Source organism: Myxocyprinus asiaticus, chromosome 6 (genome assembly GCF_019703515.2).
Source record: "Myxocyprinus asiaticus isolate MX2 ecotype Aquarium Trade chromosome 6, UBuf_Myxa_2, whole genome shotgun sequence".
NCBI lineage: Eukaryota > Metazoa > Chordata > Actinopteri > Cypriniformes > Catostomidae > Myxocyprinus > Myxocyprinus asiaticus.
In genome coordinates this window covers 24200164-24216198 of record NC_059349.1, presented here as the reverse complement: position 1 = coordinate 24216198, position 16035 = coordinate 24200164, and the positions used below count along the sequence as shown (strand labels likewise).

The 16035-nt window shown below is 36.2% G+C and overlaps 1 protein-coding gene across 7 annotated transcripts in view; it reads left to right on the top strand.

The window, feature by feature from the left end:
• Positions 1–16035, top strand: part of LOC127442610 (kinesin-like protein KIF1A) — a 69111-nt gene that overhangs the window by 11317 nt on the left and 41759 nt on the right. For all 7 annotated transcript variants that reach the window (XM_051700771.1, XM_051700770.1, XM_051700766.1 and 4 more), the window contains exons 2-12: positions 5240–5426; positions 8298–8371; positions 8487–8666; positions 8765–8830; positions 8937–9115; positions 9354–9465; positions 10299–10376; positions 10490–10555; positions 10746–10763; positions 10857–10935; positions 11086–11164. In XM_051700771.1, the coding sequence (XP_051556731.1) occupies positions 5321–5426; positions 8298–8371; positions 8487–8666; positions 8765–8830; positions 8937–9115; positions 9354–9465; positions 10299–10376; positions 10490–10555; positions 10746–10763; positions 10857–10935; positions 11086–11164 (1037 nt within the window). In that variant the 5' untranslated portion in view covers positions 5240–5320. The remainder of the gene's footprint in view (positions 1–5239; positions 5427–8297; positions 8372–8486; positions 8667–8764; positions 8831–8936; positions 9116–9353; positions 9466–10298; positions 10377–10489; positions 10556–10745; positions 10764–10856; positions 10936–11085; positions 11165–16035) is intronic.

Below are 16035 nucleotides of genomic sequence, written 5' to 3'. Positions count from 1 at the left end.
CCACTCCAGAAATTAGTGCGCTCCATCCGACTTTCATCCCCTTAAAATAACCTGCTTACCAATCATTGACACTGGTCAGAACCCAATTTTTTATGAGCCTATCCCCCACGTCGATGACCGCCCCAAAATACAGAGTCTGGGGCAAAATGAAATTTGAGTGCCCAATACGTCACATATAAAACTCAGAACCCTTAACCAAAATTCTTGGATCTTAACACACCACCAAAAAACATGGGTTGTGTCTCCATCTTCTGATTGGCATCACCAGCAGGTGGGTGTGTCTTTAAGACCAAGCTTATGCAATCTAGAGGGGGTCCAATAGAATCTATATAAAATCTTAAATTACATCAGGCGCACCCTTGCATCTCTGATTATCAATGTTAGGTGAGTAAATATTAGCCAAAATCAACCTTTGCCCCTGAATAATGACTCTTCCTAGTTTATCTTTAATCTGTTTGAGACATTTTAATTGTAGATGCTTACTTATCAGTGTAATGACTCCCCTGCTCTTACTTGAGCCAGCACTAAAGAAAACATGTCCACCCCTTATCTTCCCAAAATTTTCATCTTCCTGTGGGGAAAGATGCGTTTCTTGAAGAAACACTATATCATATTCTTTTTATGGGGTGCCCCAACCCATTCAAATTCCATGTGGAGAGATACAATCCACTCATATTAACATTCGACATTTTGACATATGAAAAAAATAGATTGTGTGTCAAAAATAAAATATAAAGACCACATTCCACATTAGTGCAACAATCAAACCCCAAACTTCCCCCCGAACCAAACAAACAGAAAAAAGAAAAATGTGCGCATTAGCCCACGCACGACAGCGCCAACTGGTGTCCATCCCTCTAAACTCAAACAGTCCATGTACGCCTACGAGAGCCCCCGCGACAACTTTGCCATCGGATTGCTCAAGTCCGGTGTTTCTATACTGTTTGTAAGACAGAATTACACAACAGAAGATAATCTATAAAACAAACTCCAGCGAATAGGTGGGATAAACACAAGGAATATGTAGATTCATCCACAAAACTGTCCTGAAGGTGTGTTCCTCCACAAAACAAACTCCAACCTCTAGATGAACCAGCACACAAAATGAATAAATTAATAAAAAAATAAATGTAAAAAAAGGGCCGTTCAGTTTCCTCGGACAGTCAAACGAATGTTCAGTGAGCCAGCCCATTCAACTGCTACATGAGTGCAACAAATGACCCAATCACTCTAATGTCCTGCAAGAAATACTCTACAAAACAAACTCCAACCAACAGGAGGCATAAGCACAAAGAACGTGTAGATTCATCCACAAAACTGTCCTGAAGGAGTGCTGCTACACAAAACAAACTCCAGCCGCTAGGTGGAACCAGCACTAAAAGAAACAAAAAAGGCGCTCAGTATCCTCGGACAGTCAAGTGAATGTTAAGTGAGTCAGGCCCACTTGGCTGCAACGTGTGTCCCACAAAATGACTTACTCAGTCCATTGACTTTATGAAGGACAATGCTTGCTGTGGGCATGTGAATGTTTTTACGGCCATCCTTAGCATCTATTCTCAATTTGGCCTGGAACATCAGTGCAAAAGTGACCTTCCATTGATGTAAGAGTTTCTTGCATTCCTTGAATTGATCACGTTTCTCTCTTGTTGAATTCGCAAAGTCTGGGAACAAGAAAATGCTGTGGTTCTTCCAAGAAAGCCTTCCTTTATCCGATGATCTCAGAAATTTGGCCAGAATTGATCGGGGCCTGTCTCCCTCAGTGGATTGCCGAGCTGGGACCCTGTGAGCTCGCTCGATTTCCAGCTTATGGCCTGTTATGTCAAGCAGATTCGGAAAGAGCCCGTCCAGGAATTCCACCATATTCTGACCTTCTGCTCCCTCAGGAATTCCAACAATTCGGATGTTATTACGACGGTTACGATTTTCCATATCCTCCTACTTCTCCCAGATGCGCTTCAAATCCGCCTTAGTCACTAGCGGATTAGCAGCTAATTCCCTCTCTGATGACTCCAGATAATCGATCCGTTTCTCGACATCCACCACTCGACCTTCGTCAGCATTGCCGATACATTCAGCAATTGTCGTTGAATTTCTTTCAACTCTCCAGCCAAATCGACTCCCTGGCTCGAAGTCTCCGGAGGGGCATTAGCTTGAGCACGTAAGTGTCTTTTAATGTCTCCAGAGCCCGAGGATTTTGAATTCGTTGACATATTGTCTTCCTAGAACAGTTATGGATCAGGGTGTATCGAATCTCAATGGTTTATATCATTAAAAGTATCAAAACTAGCAAAGTGTGCAGAGCTCACTGTTCACACATCCGAACCTCGCATGGTGTCACGTGACTCCCCTTGAGCAGCCTTTATATTTAAATATTGTGATAATTTTCTTTCCGTGTAATACAAAATCTAGCCTAATTCTAAATCTTTTTTCCCCATCATGTTGGCACACGTAGCTTAAATTTTTATATCCATATAAAATTCTTATGTAAACAGGCTGGGAACTAGGACAATCTTCTGATCCAACATGATTGAAATGCATGCTATACTATATATTTTACATACAGCTTTAATTCAATTTCAGTTGTTTTTGTATTCAGTCTTTCAAATGGATAGCCTAACTATGTCGACAGAAGAGCGGGTTTTAAATGGGTTATGTGACGTCACTGCCTTTTGTATGGAGTGGAAATGTAATGTCACTGACCCAGACTTTTAACTCCTTAAACTCTGGTGCATTTTAGGGCTGCTGCCCGCAATTCTTCACACTCAAATTTAAAAGCTCACCATTCACACATACTGTGGGCTAATTGCAAAAATGTGTCAAATTTTTCAGAGAATCGCTCAAATAATAATAATAAAAAAACTCAAATTATAAATAAATAATATTTTATGTGTTTATAATCTTATGATAAACAGAATATTTTTTTTTTTTTGGTTCTGGTTCTGTTCACTCTACCTCACTTTGAAAAGTCTCGTTTTATTCCACTAGGTGGCAAAAAGCACTAGATTTTTTTTCTCTATCACATTCTTTAACAGTATACAGATCTGAAATGTAGGTTGTGCTCTAACCTGTACACCTACTTATTCATGCAATTATCTAATCAGCCAATCATGTGGCAGCAGTGCAATGCATAAAATCATGCAGATACGGGTCAGGAGCTCCAGTAAATGTTCACATCAACCATCAGAATGGGGAAAAAATGTGATCTCAGTGATTTTGACCATGGCATGATTGTTGGTGCCAGACGGTCTGGTTTGAGTATTTCTGTAACTGCTCACAACAGTCTCTAGAGTTTACTCAGAATGATGGCAAAAGCAAAAAACATACAGTGAGCGGCAGTTCTGCGGACGGAAACGCCTTGTTGATGAGAGAGGTCAAAGGAGAATGGCCAGACTGGTTCGAGCTGACAGAAAGGCTACGGTAACTCAGATGATCACTCTGTACAATTGTAGTGAGAAGAATAGCACCTCAGAATGCACAACACGTCGAACCTTGAGGTGGATGGGCTACAACAGAAGAAGACCACTTCGGGCACTTTATTAGGACCGTAGTGTTCCTATAAAGAGCTCAGTGAGTGTATATATACTGTACATATATAAAAGATATGCTTTTTTAAATTGCTTTGTTGCGGTATATGATATGGAATAACATACTATACATTAACAGCATTGTTGTAGTTGCAACAATTTTCAAATGTTGTCCTTAGTTTTTGTTATCAGAACTCTTTGCATGAAGAGTACCTGGTATGATTGCATGAGGTGAATGTTCACAGATGCACATTACAGTATAGCACCACTCTTTTCATCATGGTTTTGTCATCAAGTGTGCAGGGTCCACATAATACTATATGTAGAATAGGGTTAAACAGTACATTATTCTTATTGATTATCACATTTTTAGAATACATAAGCGTATATCTCAAAGATCTAACAGGCTATTCAAAATATTTTAATGTTACGACCTAGGGGTGGTATCGTTGGCTGACTGTGCTCCCTAGTCCCAGCAAAAATATATCCCAGCTATCAGACAAGCACAGTGAAAATTCACCAAATTAACAATCTGTTTGCTTTTTATTTTAATTTCTGCAGCGGAGGTGGGTTACCCAAAAGAAAATAATAAGCAAAACTCCAAGGTCTCCACACCACCAGATGGAACCCTCAACTGAATTATAGAACTAGTGAAGTGAAACACTCAGATTCCACTGCACTCACCTGTTTTCAATATCGTGTTTGACTAGTTTAAATATAGTATAAGTACTATGAGAGTTCATATTCCATTGTGTCTTTGCAAAGTCTTGCCAGTTTCCAGTGCAATTTTGATATTTATTCTCATAGTCATGGTCATCCTGGTTGAAAAGCAGATGTTGATTGCTTTTTTGATTGCTCGTACCAAGCATGAGATGCTGATGTCCCAGCCAGGCTTCTTAACTAGCTTTACCAGTGAGATTTCCGTGGTCATCCAGCATAATCAGAAAAACCTTGCTGGGTGACCAGCATGTTTTGCTGGTGAACATAATGGCTATGCTGGTCCACCAGTGAGATCAGCACCAAATCAGCAAAAACTGGACCAGCATTGAAATTCATCTTGTGATCTAAGCTAATCTTTTCACCAGGGATGGTCATGGACATTGATCGTCTGCCTGGTTTTGTTTTAGTAATTTCTTAAGATTACTGTTTTGGATTTGTCTTGCCTTGTCTGTCTGCCTTATGTATCTGAAGTTTGCCTGTATTGGATTCTAATTTGAACAGGCTGTTTGATTCTTTTAATAAACCTGCACATTTGAATCATTATCCAACTAGTTTGACACACTTCACACAAAGAGGTTATGAGTTCACATAGCCAGATCCAGTGTACAGTAATCTACTGAATGTAATAAAGTCCTGATGAGTCATGGTCTGGATCTCAGGGAGCCCCATTAACTAAATTAGATTATCAGTGCCATGCCTTAGCCAGTTCAATCGTCTGAACAGATTTATAGGTATTTTTCTTAATTATCTCTTGAAGTGAATTGCTGAGCTGCTTAATCTAAAGTGTAGGCCTTAACACATTTCAAGTTTAATTTAGCAAAAGTTGGTTGTAGGATCATGGTGTTTTTGGTGTTTGCTCATTGCCTTATTGTGTCTGTACTGTACTTCCAATTCTGTTCTGCCCTCCCTTCTTGCCAGACCATGGATCATTTAATTGTGCTTGTGGTACAAAATACATATGAGGAAAATTCCAAAACATAACATTCTCTCTACAGGTGGCAGGTGGCCTCTGATTCCTGGCCGGACTTCGTCCTATCAGATCCTGTACAGTAGCAGAGCCCAAACACTCAGACACCATGGCAGGAGCCTCGGTGAAAGTAGCCGTGAGGGTCCGTCCCTTCAATTCACGAGAGATTGGAAAAGAGAGCAAGTGTATCATCCAGATGTCAGGCAACACAACCAGTGAGTGCTTTTTTTTTTTAAATATCTCTTCTCGGTTGTTGTCACTGATCATTTGAACTCACTTACCTTAGTCTGTGAAATTTTGAGTGAGAGATGTTTGTCAGTGTGCAACTACTAGTGTACTCTAGTAATAATTTATGATTGTAATTAAATATTTATTCCCACAGTCTCTCATCAGCACCCCCATGAGAGAGAATATTAGTGCATCTCTAGGTTTGAAAATGTCAAAGAGGTCATGCTTTTGTTTTTGGCTTTAAAATCTTTTAAAGATTTTGAAATCAAAATAGTAGTTTTTTTGCTTTTATTGTTTTTTTGGCTTTTAGCTTTGAAGCCATGTATATGCTAGTGAACTCCTAAAAGTTTACAAATTGACCTTTTAGCAGACATACACATTTAAAATGTACAGTCCGTCTCTTTCAGGAAAATGGAACAAAAATATTAATGACTCATTCTGCACTACACAATTTTTTGTCATATTAAATGCTCTTTAGAAATTAAAATTCAGTAATAGTTCATTCAGTTTATTTTTTCAACACAAAATCAAGCAATTTTATGGGGTCTTTTATTAGTTAGGTGTTCTGCTGTTAGCACCTGATGACTTGTTTCCTGCACATTGCTTCTCAAAAACAAAATTAATTTGGTCCAATTCAGGCCAAGAATTCTATAGCATTTCCAGACCCCATTTCTAGAGCAACACCACAGAACTGTAAACTGCCCTGTTGTTCTCCCTGTGAGTGGGAAAACAGTGTCAGCTGATGCAGAGTGTGAGGTCAGAGACACTGCACAGCTTTGTTCTGGTGAGAGGATGCAGTGGTTCATGACCTCATTCCCAGAACCCAAGGGATGGCAGGATTTACGCTTCCATAGACTCATCAGTCATACTATGAGTTATTCTGTTAAAGGTTTTTTCACTGGACTTTTTTATTTTTATTTTTATGTATTGTCAGTGGTTCTCAATTTTTTTTGGAGAAAAACAATTAATGTTTAAAATAATAATAATAAAAAAACTGCTTTAAAATCATTAACTAAATTTTCTTTCATCACTTTTTCTGATGCATAATCAAAAACATTGTAAAAATAATCTGAAATAACTTTTTAGTCACTAGACCTACATTGTATTTATTTTCTGTATTTGCCTACTTTCTGTGTTACAAAAATATGTAAAACATTTCAATTATATACTTTAGAGTTAAATTTAATAATTGTATAAAACTGAATTTTCTCACATTTTTATCGGTCTGACCCCATATGACTTTCTTATCATCAATGGAACATAAAGATGAGGGATGAGAGGATTGTGATAGACTCGAGTCGTGATAGAGCCAAGCTCTAAAAGCACATAAGAAACTGTAAAAGTAGTCCATATCACTTATGCGCAGGGTTGGGAAGGTTACTTTTAAAAAATATTCAGCTACAGGTTACAGAATACATGCTGTAAAATGTAATTTGTAATGTATTCTGTTAGATTACTCAAGGTCAGTATTGTAATATAAATACTTTGGATTACTTCTCCAGCACTGGCAATTTTTTCACTTGTTTTGACTATAAACAAGTAAATAAAGTAAGAAAATAAAAATTATCTGAAAAAAGCCTAAATATCTTATGCAGTTTTGCTACTCAAGTAAATTTATTTAGTTTTATGGATTTTTTGATATTTTTAAAGAAAAACAATAGTTAAATTCTCATTAAGAATAAAGTTTTTGCAGTACATCTTTGCTTTAATAAAAAAGGTCTTACTAGAGAAAAAAACTTTATGCTCCAACGTGAATTTTCTTCATAGAAGTCATTATAAAATATAATCACATCTGGTAATGGAAGCATGTAAATGCAAGAAATACCATTTTATCTTAGCACAAAGCTAAATGTTCATATGACAGTTTACACAAGGTTAACTATTTTTGCTGCTCCAAATGTAAAACCCTGCAGAGTGTGCGCAACCACATCCTTTTCTGATCGTATGTGAATTCTGTTCATACAATGAGGCAGATATTATTTGTAGCTTTCGATGTTAAAGGCTACATTGGTTAGCATTTGTTGTAAAAATACCCTAACTGCAAATAAATAAATAAAATAAAATAAATAAAAATAAATTACAGGGCATGTAATTGTGAATTTATTGGATTTATGTTTCATCTGTCAAAGCCTTTCTAACTGTTTTTTGTTAAGCTGTAGAAACATAATACAGCTCCTCTATTAAGCTCCTAAAGGAAAGCTACACAATGACGTCATATCCACCTTTTCACTCACAACAGTATGAACTTAATGTAACACATCATAAGAAAGTGTTTCACTGCTGTTCAGGCGCACCTCAGATTGCATCATTTATATGGATAAATGTTTTCCAACTTAAAAGACTAAATATTAAATGAAACAAATGACAATAAAATGCAAAGTAATCTCTTCAGTAATTAAAATACTTTTTGAATGTAAATTTATTCTGATTACCAATTATTTAAATTGTAACTGTAGTGGAATTCAGTTACTTATATTTTGTATTTTAAATACATAATCCTGTTACATGTATTCTGTTGCTCCCCAACCCTGCTTATGCTCTATATTTTAAGTGTTCTTTAACCATATGATAGTTTTGTGTAAGAAACAGACCCAAAATTAAGTCTACTTCACTGAAAATCTTCCCCGTCACCCATTGGAATCTGGTGCTCATGTTGGAATGTTTACATAAGTGAGTGCACTTGATAAAATATAAGGACAAGAAGGTGGCGGAGAAGAAATTTTGCACAAAACTTTATGCTCCTTGCATGTATTGGCATGTATTGTTCATTCTGTATTTTATTTTTTATTTTTTGGAGATTTCCTCAGTTTTGTATATTCCAGAATGATACTTATATACATTTTCTCTTTGCTTTCTAGCAATATTAAACCCTAAACAGCCAAAGGAAAACAAGAGCTTCAACTTTGACTATTCCTATTGGTCACATACGACGGTGAGTTTCATGGTATATCACCTAGTAAATCTTCCTCTAATGCAACTCAATACTGTTATTTTTATTCTATTATGAATCTTGGTAATTACAGATGTTCTCTCTCTGTCTTCAACAGCCAGAAGATGCTAACTATGCATGCCAAAAGCAGGTATATAAAGACATTGGGGAGGAAATGCTTTTGCATGCTTTCGAGGGATACAACGTCTGTATCTTTGCCTATGGCCAGACAGGGGCAGGAAAATCATACACCATGATGGGCAAGCAAGAGAAAGACCAAGAGGGCATCATCCCATTGGTAGTGCACTATGATACTGTCTATAATACTATTGCTGCTTATTTTATATCTGAAATGTTGTGGAGACATATTACTAATGCTCTATCTCTCTCTGACAGCTATGTGAGGACCTGTTTACCAAGATCAGTTACAATAATGACAATTGCATGTCATACTCAGTTGAGGTATGAGCATCAACTTTCATGATCACTTCAGGAAAATCTTAGAGTGAATGAATTTAAACGACACCATAGTCAGTATAGTGAACACTTTATCTGTTTTTTATTTCAGGTGAGTTATATGGAGATTTACTGTGAGCGTGTACGGGATCTGCTGAACCCAAAGAACAAAGGGAACCTGCGTGTGCGAGAGCATCCTTTGATGGGGCCATATGTGGAGGACCTGTCAAAACTAGCTGTAACTTCCTACAATGACATCCAGGACCTGATGGACTCTGGCAACAAAGCCAGGTACTCTCTTCTGTGTCTGTCAAAAAAGTGTAAAAAAATAAGCTTAATGAAAAAGTAAATAATATGAGGAGGTTCCAATTCATTTCAGAGTTTATTTTCATAAATGTATTTTGAGAGTGTGTGATTGCTTAAATCAAAAGAATTTCAACTTGCAAAGAGCAACTGACTTTGTAACACATGGAGAAAATGAGTTTGAACGCTGCCGCTGTGTTTTGATTACCATACTGTCTTTCCTCAGAACTGTGGCAGCCACTAATATGAATGAGACCAGCAGCCGTTCCCATGCCGTTTTCAACATCATCTTCACCCAGAAACGACAAGATAGTGAGACAGACAACACATCTGAAAAGGTACATCATCCTTTCCGTCAACCTAACTGATCAGGCCTGTACAGAACAATGTTTAGTACTGACTTTGTTCTGTGTGAATTTTTTTTACTACCTTTTCAGAATCAGACTAAAAAAAATAGCACTTTAGCTGAACTTGATTCAGTTTTGGAAAGTGGTTTCACATGTTTGAAATTAGTTCTCTTAACTTAAAATTACTATGTAATCTCAACACAAACACTTTGAGTAGAAAGAACCTAGTTGAATTGGGTAAACCCAAAAAATTAGACATGTTAATGTAACTCAAAAAATATCTTTTATTTCTTTTTGTACTAACTAGTGAAAATAAATGTTAGCATGCTAAATACATGCTAGTTGGAAACACGACAAAGTGTAGTTTAGTTACTATGGTTAGAACAGCATTTGCTCGTCGAAGGGAGCAATCTGTTTCATGTGCTACAACTACATGTCCTCATCGTTAGCTCAAGCTCCACTCTTCACCATAATGGTAACCCCCAAAACTCCATACACAACATAACATAACGGAAATTTTTCTTGTTGTCGCAACTCAAATGGATTAAGTAAACATCCATTTTACACATTTAAATAGATAGAATGCAATGAAATCAAGTAAAAATGTTCTAGAATTGTGTTGCTTTAGTTTTAATTAAGTAAATTGAACAAGCAGCAAAAATAAGTTTTTTAAGTGTAGACTAGAACGCAAAAGTAGGTGAGCGAATTGTATGCAGTAAGAGCATCTCTGATGGATTCTGGCAGTTTGACAGAGGCTGAATTTGCTTGTATGAGCATTAGAGTACATTACTGTTCTGAGACAGACCATTTCCATTTGAAACCAGGTCAGCAAAATCAGCCTAGTCGACTTGGCTGGGAGTGAGAGGGCTGATTCTACTGGAGCTAAAGGCACTAGACTGAAGGTGGGTCACTTTTGGTTTTAACAGAGTTTAATGACAGTTTATCATTTCAGATTGTCCCTCAGCTCTCATGAATACCCAATGACATCATACAATTTGCACCCCTGTTACTTTAGGAAGGAGCCAATATCAACAAATCCTTAACAACACTGGGCAAAGTCATCTCTGCTTTGGCTGAGATAGTAAGAACTCCATATATATATATATATATATATATATATATATATATTTACATACAATATAATGACCTTAACTAACAGCAATTGATTCGAAAAGTTAGGTAAAAACATTTTATTAAAAAAAAGAAAAGAAAAAAAGAAAGAAAGTTTAAACATTTTAAATGTAAACATGGTTTCCTTTGTTGTGTTGTAGGACTCTGCACCAAACAAGGTGAGGATCATTTGAATCTTTCTTTGCTAATTGCCATAATGTAACACCACAACTATAGAATGAGAACTAACACTGCTTGTGTTCTCCTTGCAGAACAAGAAGAAGAAGAAAGTGGAAAGCTTTATTCCTTACAGAGACTCTGTTCTGACGTGGTTACTGAGGGAAAACCTCGGTATGAACCTTTGTGCATCTTTCATATACTGTTCTGCTTATATTTTTGGCACTCCATACTGTAATTCATGCCATAATGGATGTAGTGTAATTTACACTGTGTTATAGTCTATAAACAATTTCCTGAAGATTACCTTTTTTCATTAATCAGGAGGAAACTCTCGTACTGCTATGGTAGCAGCTCTAAGTCCTGCTGATATAAACTATGATGAGACACTCAGCACTCTCAGGTAAGGACCAGATAATATCACAAAGACATCATGTTAGACCAATAGAGCTCAACAGTTAGGTTCCGGAAGTAAAAATCTCTGTCATTTTTTTCCATAGGAGCATTTTTAACAATAACTTTTTTTTAAATAAACCTTTAAAGACAGACCTACCTTAAACTCTGAGGTTGTTAATTGATGGTATATGCTCCTATTGAAGCTATCAGTCCATGTTATTTCAACTTAATTTGAAAGAATTGTGTTTTAATAGAAGAATTTCTGACTAAGAACTACACTCCCTGTGAATCCTGAATAGAAGGATCCAGCAACTGTCGTGGAGTATTGGAGTCTCTTTCCCTCTTAGCAAGAAAACTCTCAAAGTCCAGGGGTTCCAGGTATCAAAGATTAGACTTTCTTGAACAAAGTAACAAAGCTGAGATGTCAGCTGATCACCTAGCATCTGAAATTACACTTCAGAATCATACATCCTTTATACAGCTTCTGTTCCACCCTCTCTCAAGTGATGGCCTCTTCATCCAATAAAGTCATCTTATGCCCCCTAGTTTCATCATCACCGTCTCCTTTCCAGCTGGTCATCCTGACCCAACTTGCTGTTTCATCTCGGTGCCTTTTTTGGCGACCTTGGTGTTATCAGCACCAGCTCTGCTCATTAAATTTTCCTTTTAATATCCCCATGTGTACCTCCCTTTGGGTCATACAAAGTTTAACAGAAAACTCCCTACTCATTTGCTTGACACCTGCATCCCTTCTCCTGTTTCCCAAGGTCTCTCACTGTCCGTATCACATCAACTCATTTTCCCTTGACCCAGAAAGGCCTTACACAGAGAGAGACTGCAAGCTAAGCTCTTTTCCATAGATTCAAACTGCATCAGTGTAAATCAGATTATTAAATCAATAAAAGAATAATTAAATATGTAACATATTGATAATACAGTTATTCATAGTACATTGATTACACATTGTCATTTTAGATCACTGCATATTGTATACATATTAATTCAATTATTAACAAATTATTAAATAAGTACTTTTTCTAAGTTTGATATATAAAAATATACTATAATATATAAAAATATACTATATATTCCCTCCTTTGAGACTTATTAAAAGTCTCACCTCTATTGCCCTTACCCAGAGTGCAACCTCACAAGTCATTCTCCTTCATTCCTATCAAGTGACCAATATAAGTCACACATTCCTATAACAATGACTGCTCTTATGGAACTGCACTCCAGAGGAGAAATAAGACCAAACATCTCCCTTCACATTTTACTAGAATGAAGTAAAGATCTCATCTCTCTAGCTAAGTTCTTTCTGGAAGGTAACAGCAATCAAATTCTTGTATAAAGCATATGCGTGCAAAGTTGGCCTTGCGTTATGTAGAGTACATCAGTGATTAGACTTATTTCAGTAGGTTAACATACTTCAGTGATTAAACAATATCAGCAAATTACTCAGCATATGATATGTCTCACGGTGCCAGAGTAACTCACAGACATTTCCGGTAGCCTGGAGTGCTACCTGGTGGTGTTGGAGCAGACAGCGTGTTTTTAAACCACCAGTTGAGTCTTGCTTTTGCTGCTAAGCACTGAGGTGCTCGTCGAGCCTTTCTTCATTTTGTGGTGTTTTATCCTCTGGCCCTCCAGTGGTACTTTCAGTGTTTTTAAAGTTTAAACATGCATGCTATATTTCATTCAACAGCAATTTACTTGGTTAATAGTACCTTTAGAGATGATTCAAACAAAAATGATACTTTTAAACATTTAAGAAGTGCATATAATCAAAATAAATCTTCTTATCGTTACCTTTTAATTCTGGTTACATTACCTGGTTACATTACCTCGTAACATGGATAATGATTTGCTTCAGACCCTCATCATCCCCTTTCATTCTCATGGCTTGATTAGACAACAAACATAATTTTAAAGGAAATAATAACTTCAGGAAAGGGTTTATGCCAAAATAATAAACATAACACCCTCTATCTTCCTGCCTACTCTATCCAATCTAAAGTATTACCTAATTTTGTTATAAAAGAAAATACAATGAATATGCTGACTCCCTTGCTATCCAAAAACAATAGAAAAGTGAAAATAAAGAGTCAAAAATAAAAGGCTCTCCTTCCCTACCACTCTTGTCTAATTCCAGGGTTTTACTAGAATTCGTCCAGCTCATCCAGTCCAGGGCCTATGGTATACATGGTGGCCCCAATATCAATTCCAGATGGCTTTACAGACATATTGATCATCTGTTTGGCTGCAGCACTGGCCAGCATTGATCTGAGGAGAGGCACAACACAACAAAACAACAACACAAAAATAACAACAGCTATGGCTATTATTACTCCCACTTTAGTAAGCCATTCTTTCCAGGATCCAGATAGTTTGTCAAACCAATTTCCAACTATGCCATTTTACGTGTAATTAATGAATCTTTGCTGATTGTAGTAAATGTAATTAATCCATTGTGTATTCTTATTGGGTGTTATCCATTCGAGTATAGACTCAAAGCCTGATTTTATTTAATTTATAGTTTTAAATTCCTGTGGTATTCCTCTTGGTTGACCAATTGCATCTAAGTATACATTAGGGTCAGACTGATAAGCTCTTTTTACTCTACAATTTGTCTGTACAGTCTCTTTAGCACATTGAATATAACATCATAAAGATCAAAATCAGTAAATATATCAAAAACATAAAAAAAAACAGTAGAAATAACTCAACACTAAAAGTTATTTTCTTTCAAAGGTCCTGTTGAGAAAAGATCTTCAACCCAGTTCCTTTGCGTAACGTAGAGGGCCACCACTGGGGAGAGGTTAGGGTAGCACTTACATCCCAAGGCATGGCTCATCATTCATCTCTTCATATATATTCATTGTAGAAATCAATTTCCTCCCAATTTTGTCTTTCTATCCATCCAGGAGATTTGTCATTGTCTTGCATTGGACCATTCACATTGATCAATGTCATCTTCTTTGTTATCGCTCGGATCAAGAATGATTTGATCAATGGTAACACACAACAGAATATTATTCCTCTCACAAGAATTGTTGTTTCAATCATTATACCAATTTTAGCCAACCATACACCCCATTTCTTAAACAATTCTATTTAAATTGTTATAGACAAACAAGACAAGCAGTCTTAATCTTTAGTCATCACCATGTTTTTTTTATTTATTACTATTAAAAATGTACATGAGTTCAATAAAAGCATAAGTAAAAGTAATAAATCATCTTCCAATCTTAATTATTCATCATACAAACATTCCCAGGTTTGTTTAATACTACTTTAATAAGTCAGGCACTCCTTTGTCTGCAACGGTTCTCAAAACTTTACCCCTAAAACAAATCTATAAATAATCTTCTACACAGGGTATGATCCCCTGATGGCACAGTGACAGAATGCTTAGTATTTAACACTGTGATAAGTTGTTTTAGTAAAGCGGTTATTAAAATGCAGTCGGGTTGAGTGGAACTCACAATTTTCGGACAGGTCTCTTCTAGACCTCAGAGCATTCATCCACTTCCTTAAAGCCATTACCTTCTTGGGCAGGTTTCCAGGGCGGCGATGCCCTGCCTTAGGTTGCCCCCCCTTTTTGCCATTGGAGAGTCTTACCCGTCATTGGGTCATCACCTCTTGCCACTGGTCTCGGTACCGCTCAGTCCTATTGGCCAATCCTTAATAATTTGGTGTCAGTAAGCAGATATTTTCTTTTGTTTCAGGGAGTATCACCTGAGAACCATCACAACCAATGGAACCGTCTACAAATGCTTTAATATGGAGACAGTTCAAAACATGGTTAAATTCAAAAAGCATTATTAAAAATTAATCAATCTATTAAAATTGTCCAAATTAAAAGTAAAAGTAAGAATGCTAAAATTGAACTCATTCACAGATCACTAACTTCCATTCAGGTTGTATTTCTGCTGTTTCAGCAAACATCACAAAAGACCATATATCATGGTGAGGACTAACAATAAAACAAAACAAAATAAAGAGTAGCCTCTGTCAAACTTCTAGGAAGCTTAATTTAAAAACATAATCTTAATTCAATAATAGTCTCTAGATTGTTTTGAACCTACATTTATTCTTTCAGATGAACATTCAACTAAATCTCTTATCTTTAGTACAAACACTTAACTTCAAATTGTCTTCTGAATATATAAAATCTTTAATCATGATGAGGAAAGCTGTTTGAACCTCTCCTTCATATCACTATATCTAACATTATTGTCAAATCACATCATTTTCCATATAAAATCAAAGAAAATCAAAAGAAAATAAAACAACTTAGAGATGTGCCTTCAAAATCTGCTCTTGTGTTTCTGTTTAAAGCAGACACTTATCAAACTTAGACCGAGAGTTAGAGACAGTAGTGTGGGGGAGAAATTAGGAGGGGGGGACATTGTTTCTAAACTCATTAAAGCTATTCCTTCTTTTTTCATTTTATTATCTCACAATAATATATTTAAGTTATTCTTCAACAGTGAAAATAGTAATAATAACTCTCTTATGTTTACTTCCTCCCTTTTCTTACTCTCTCAGGATAAGGAACTTCCATTCTATCTAATAAAATAACATAAATCAAGTTTTTAAACTAACAGAAAAGTAAGTAAAAGTTTAAACAGGATAAAGTAGTAAAGAGGCACAATGGAAATTCAAACAAATCTCTTTTTTTGTGTTTTGAAATAATTCATCAGTAAAAAACATTACGTCCTTTTAATTTCTCATGACTCTTACTTTGTTATATCCACATATTTCAGCATCATTTAACAATAATATTTTTCAGTTATTATTCTCTTATACATATCAGCATCTCTTGACAATTTATTCAGTTAAATAGCAGAACCAAAATTCACAGTGCAGAAACTG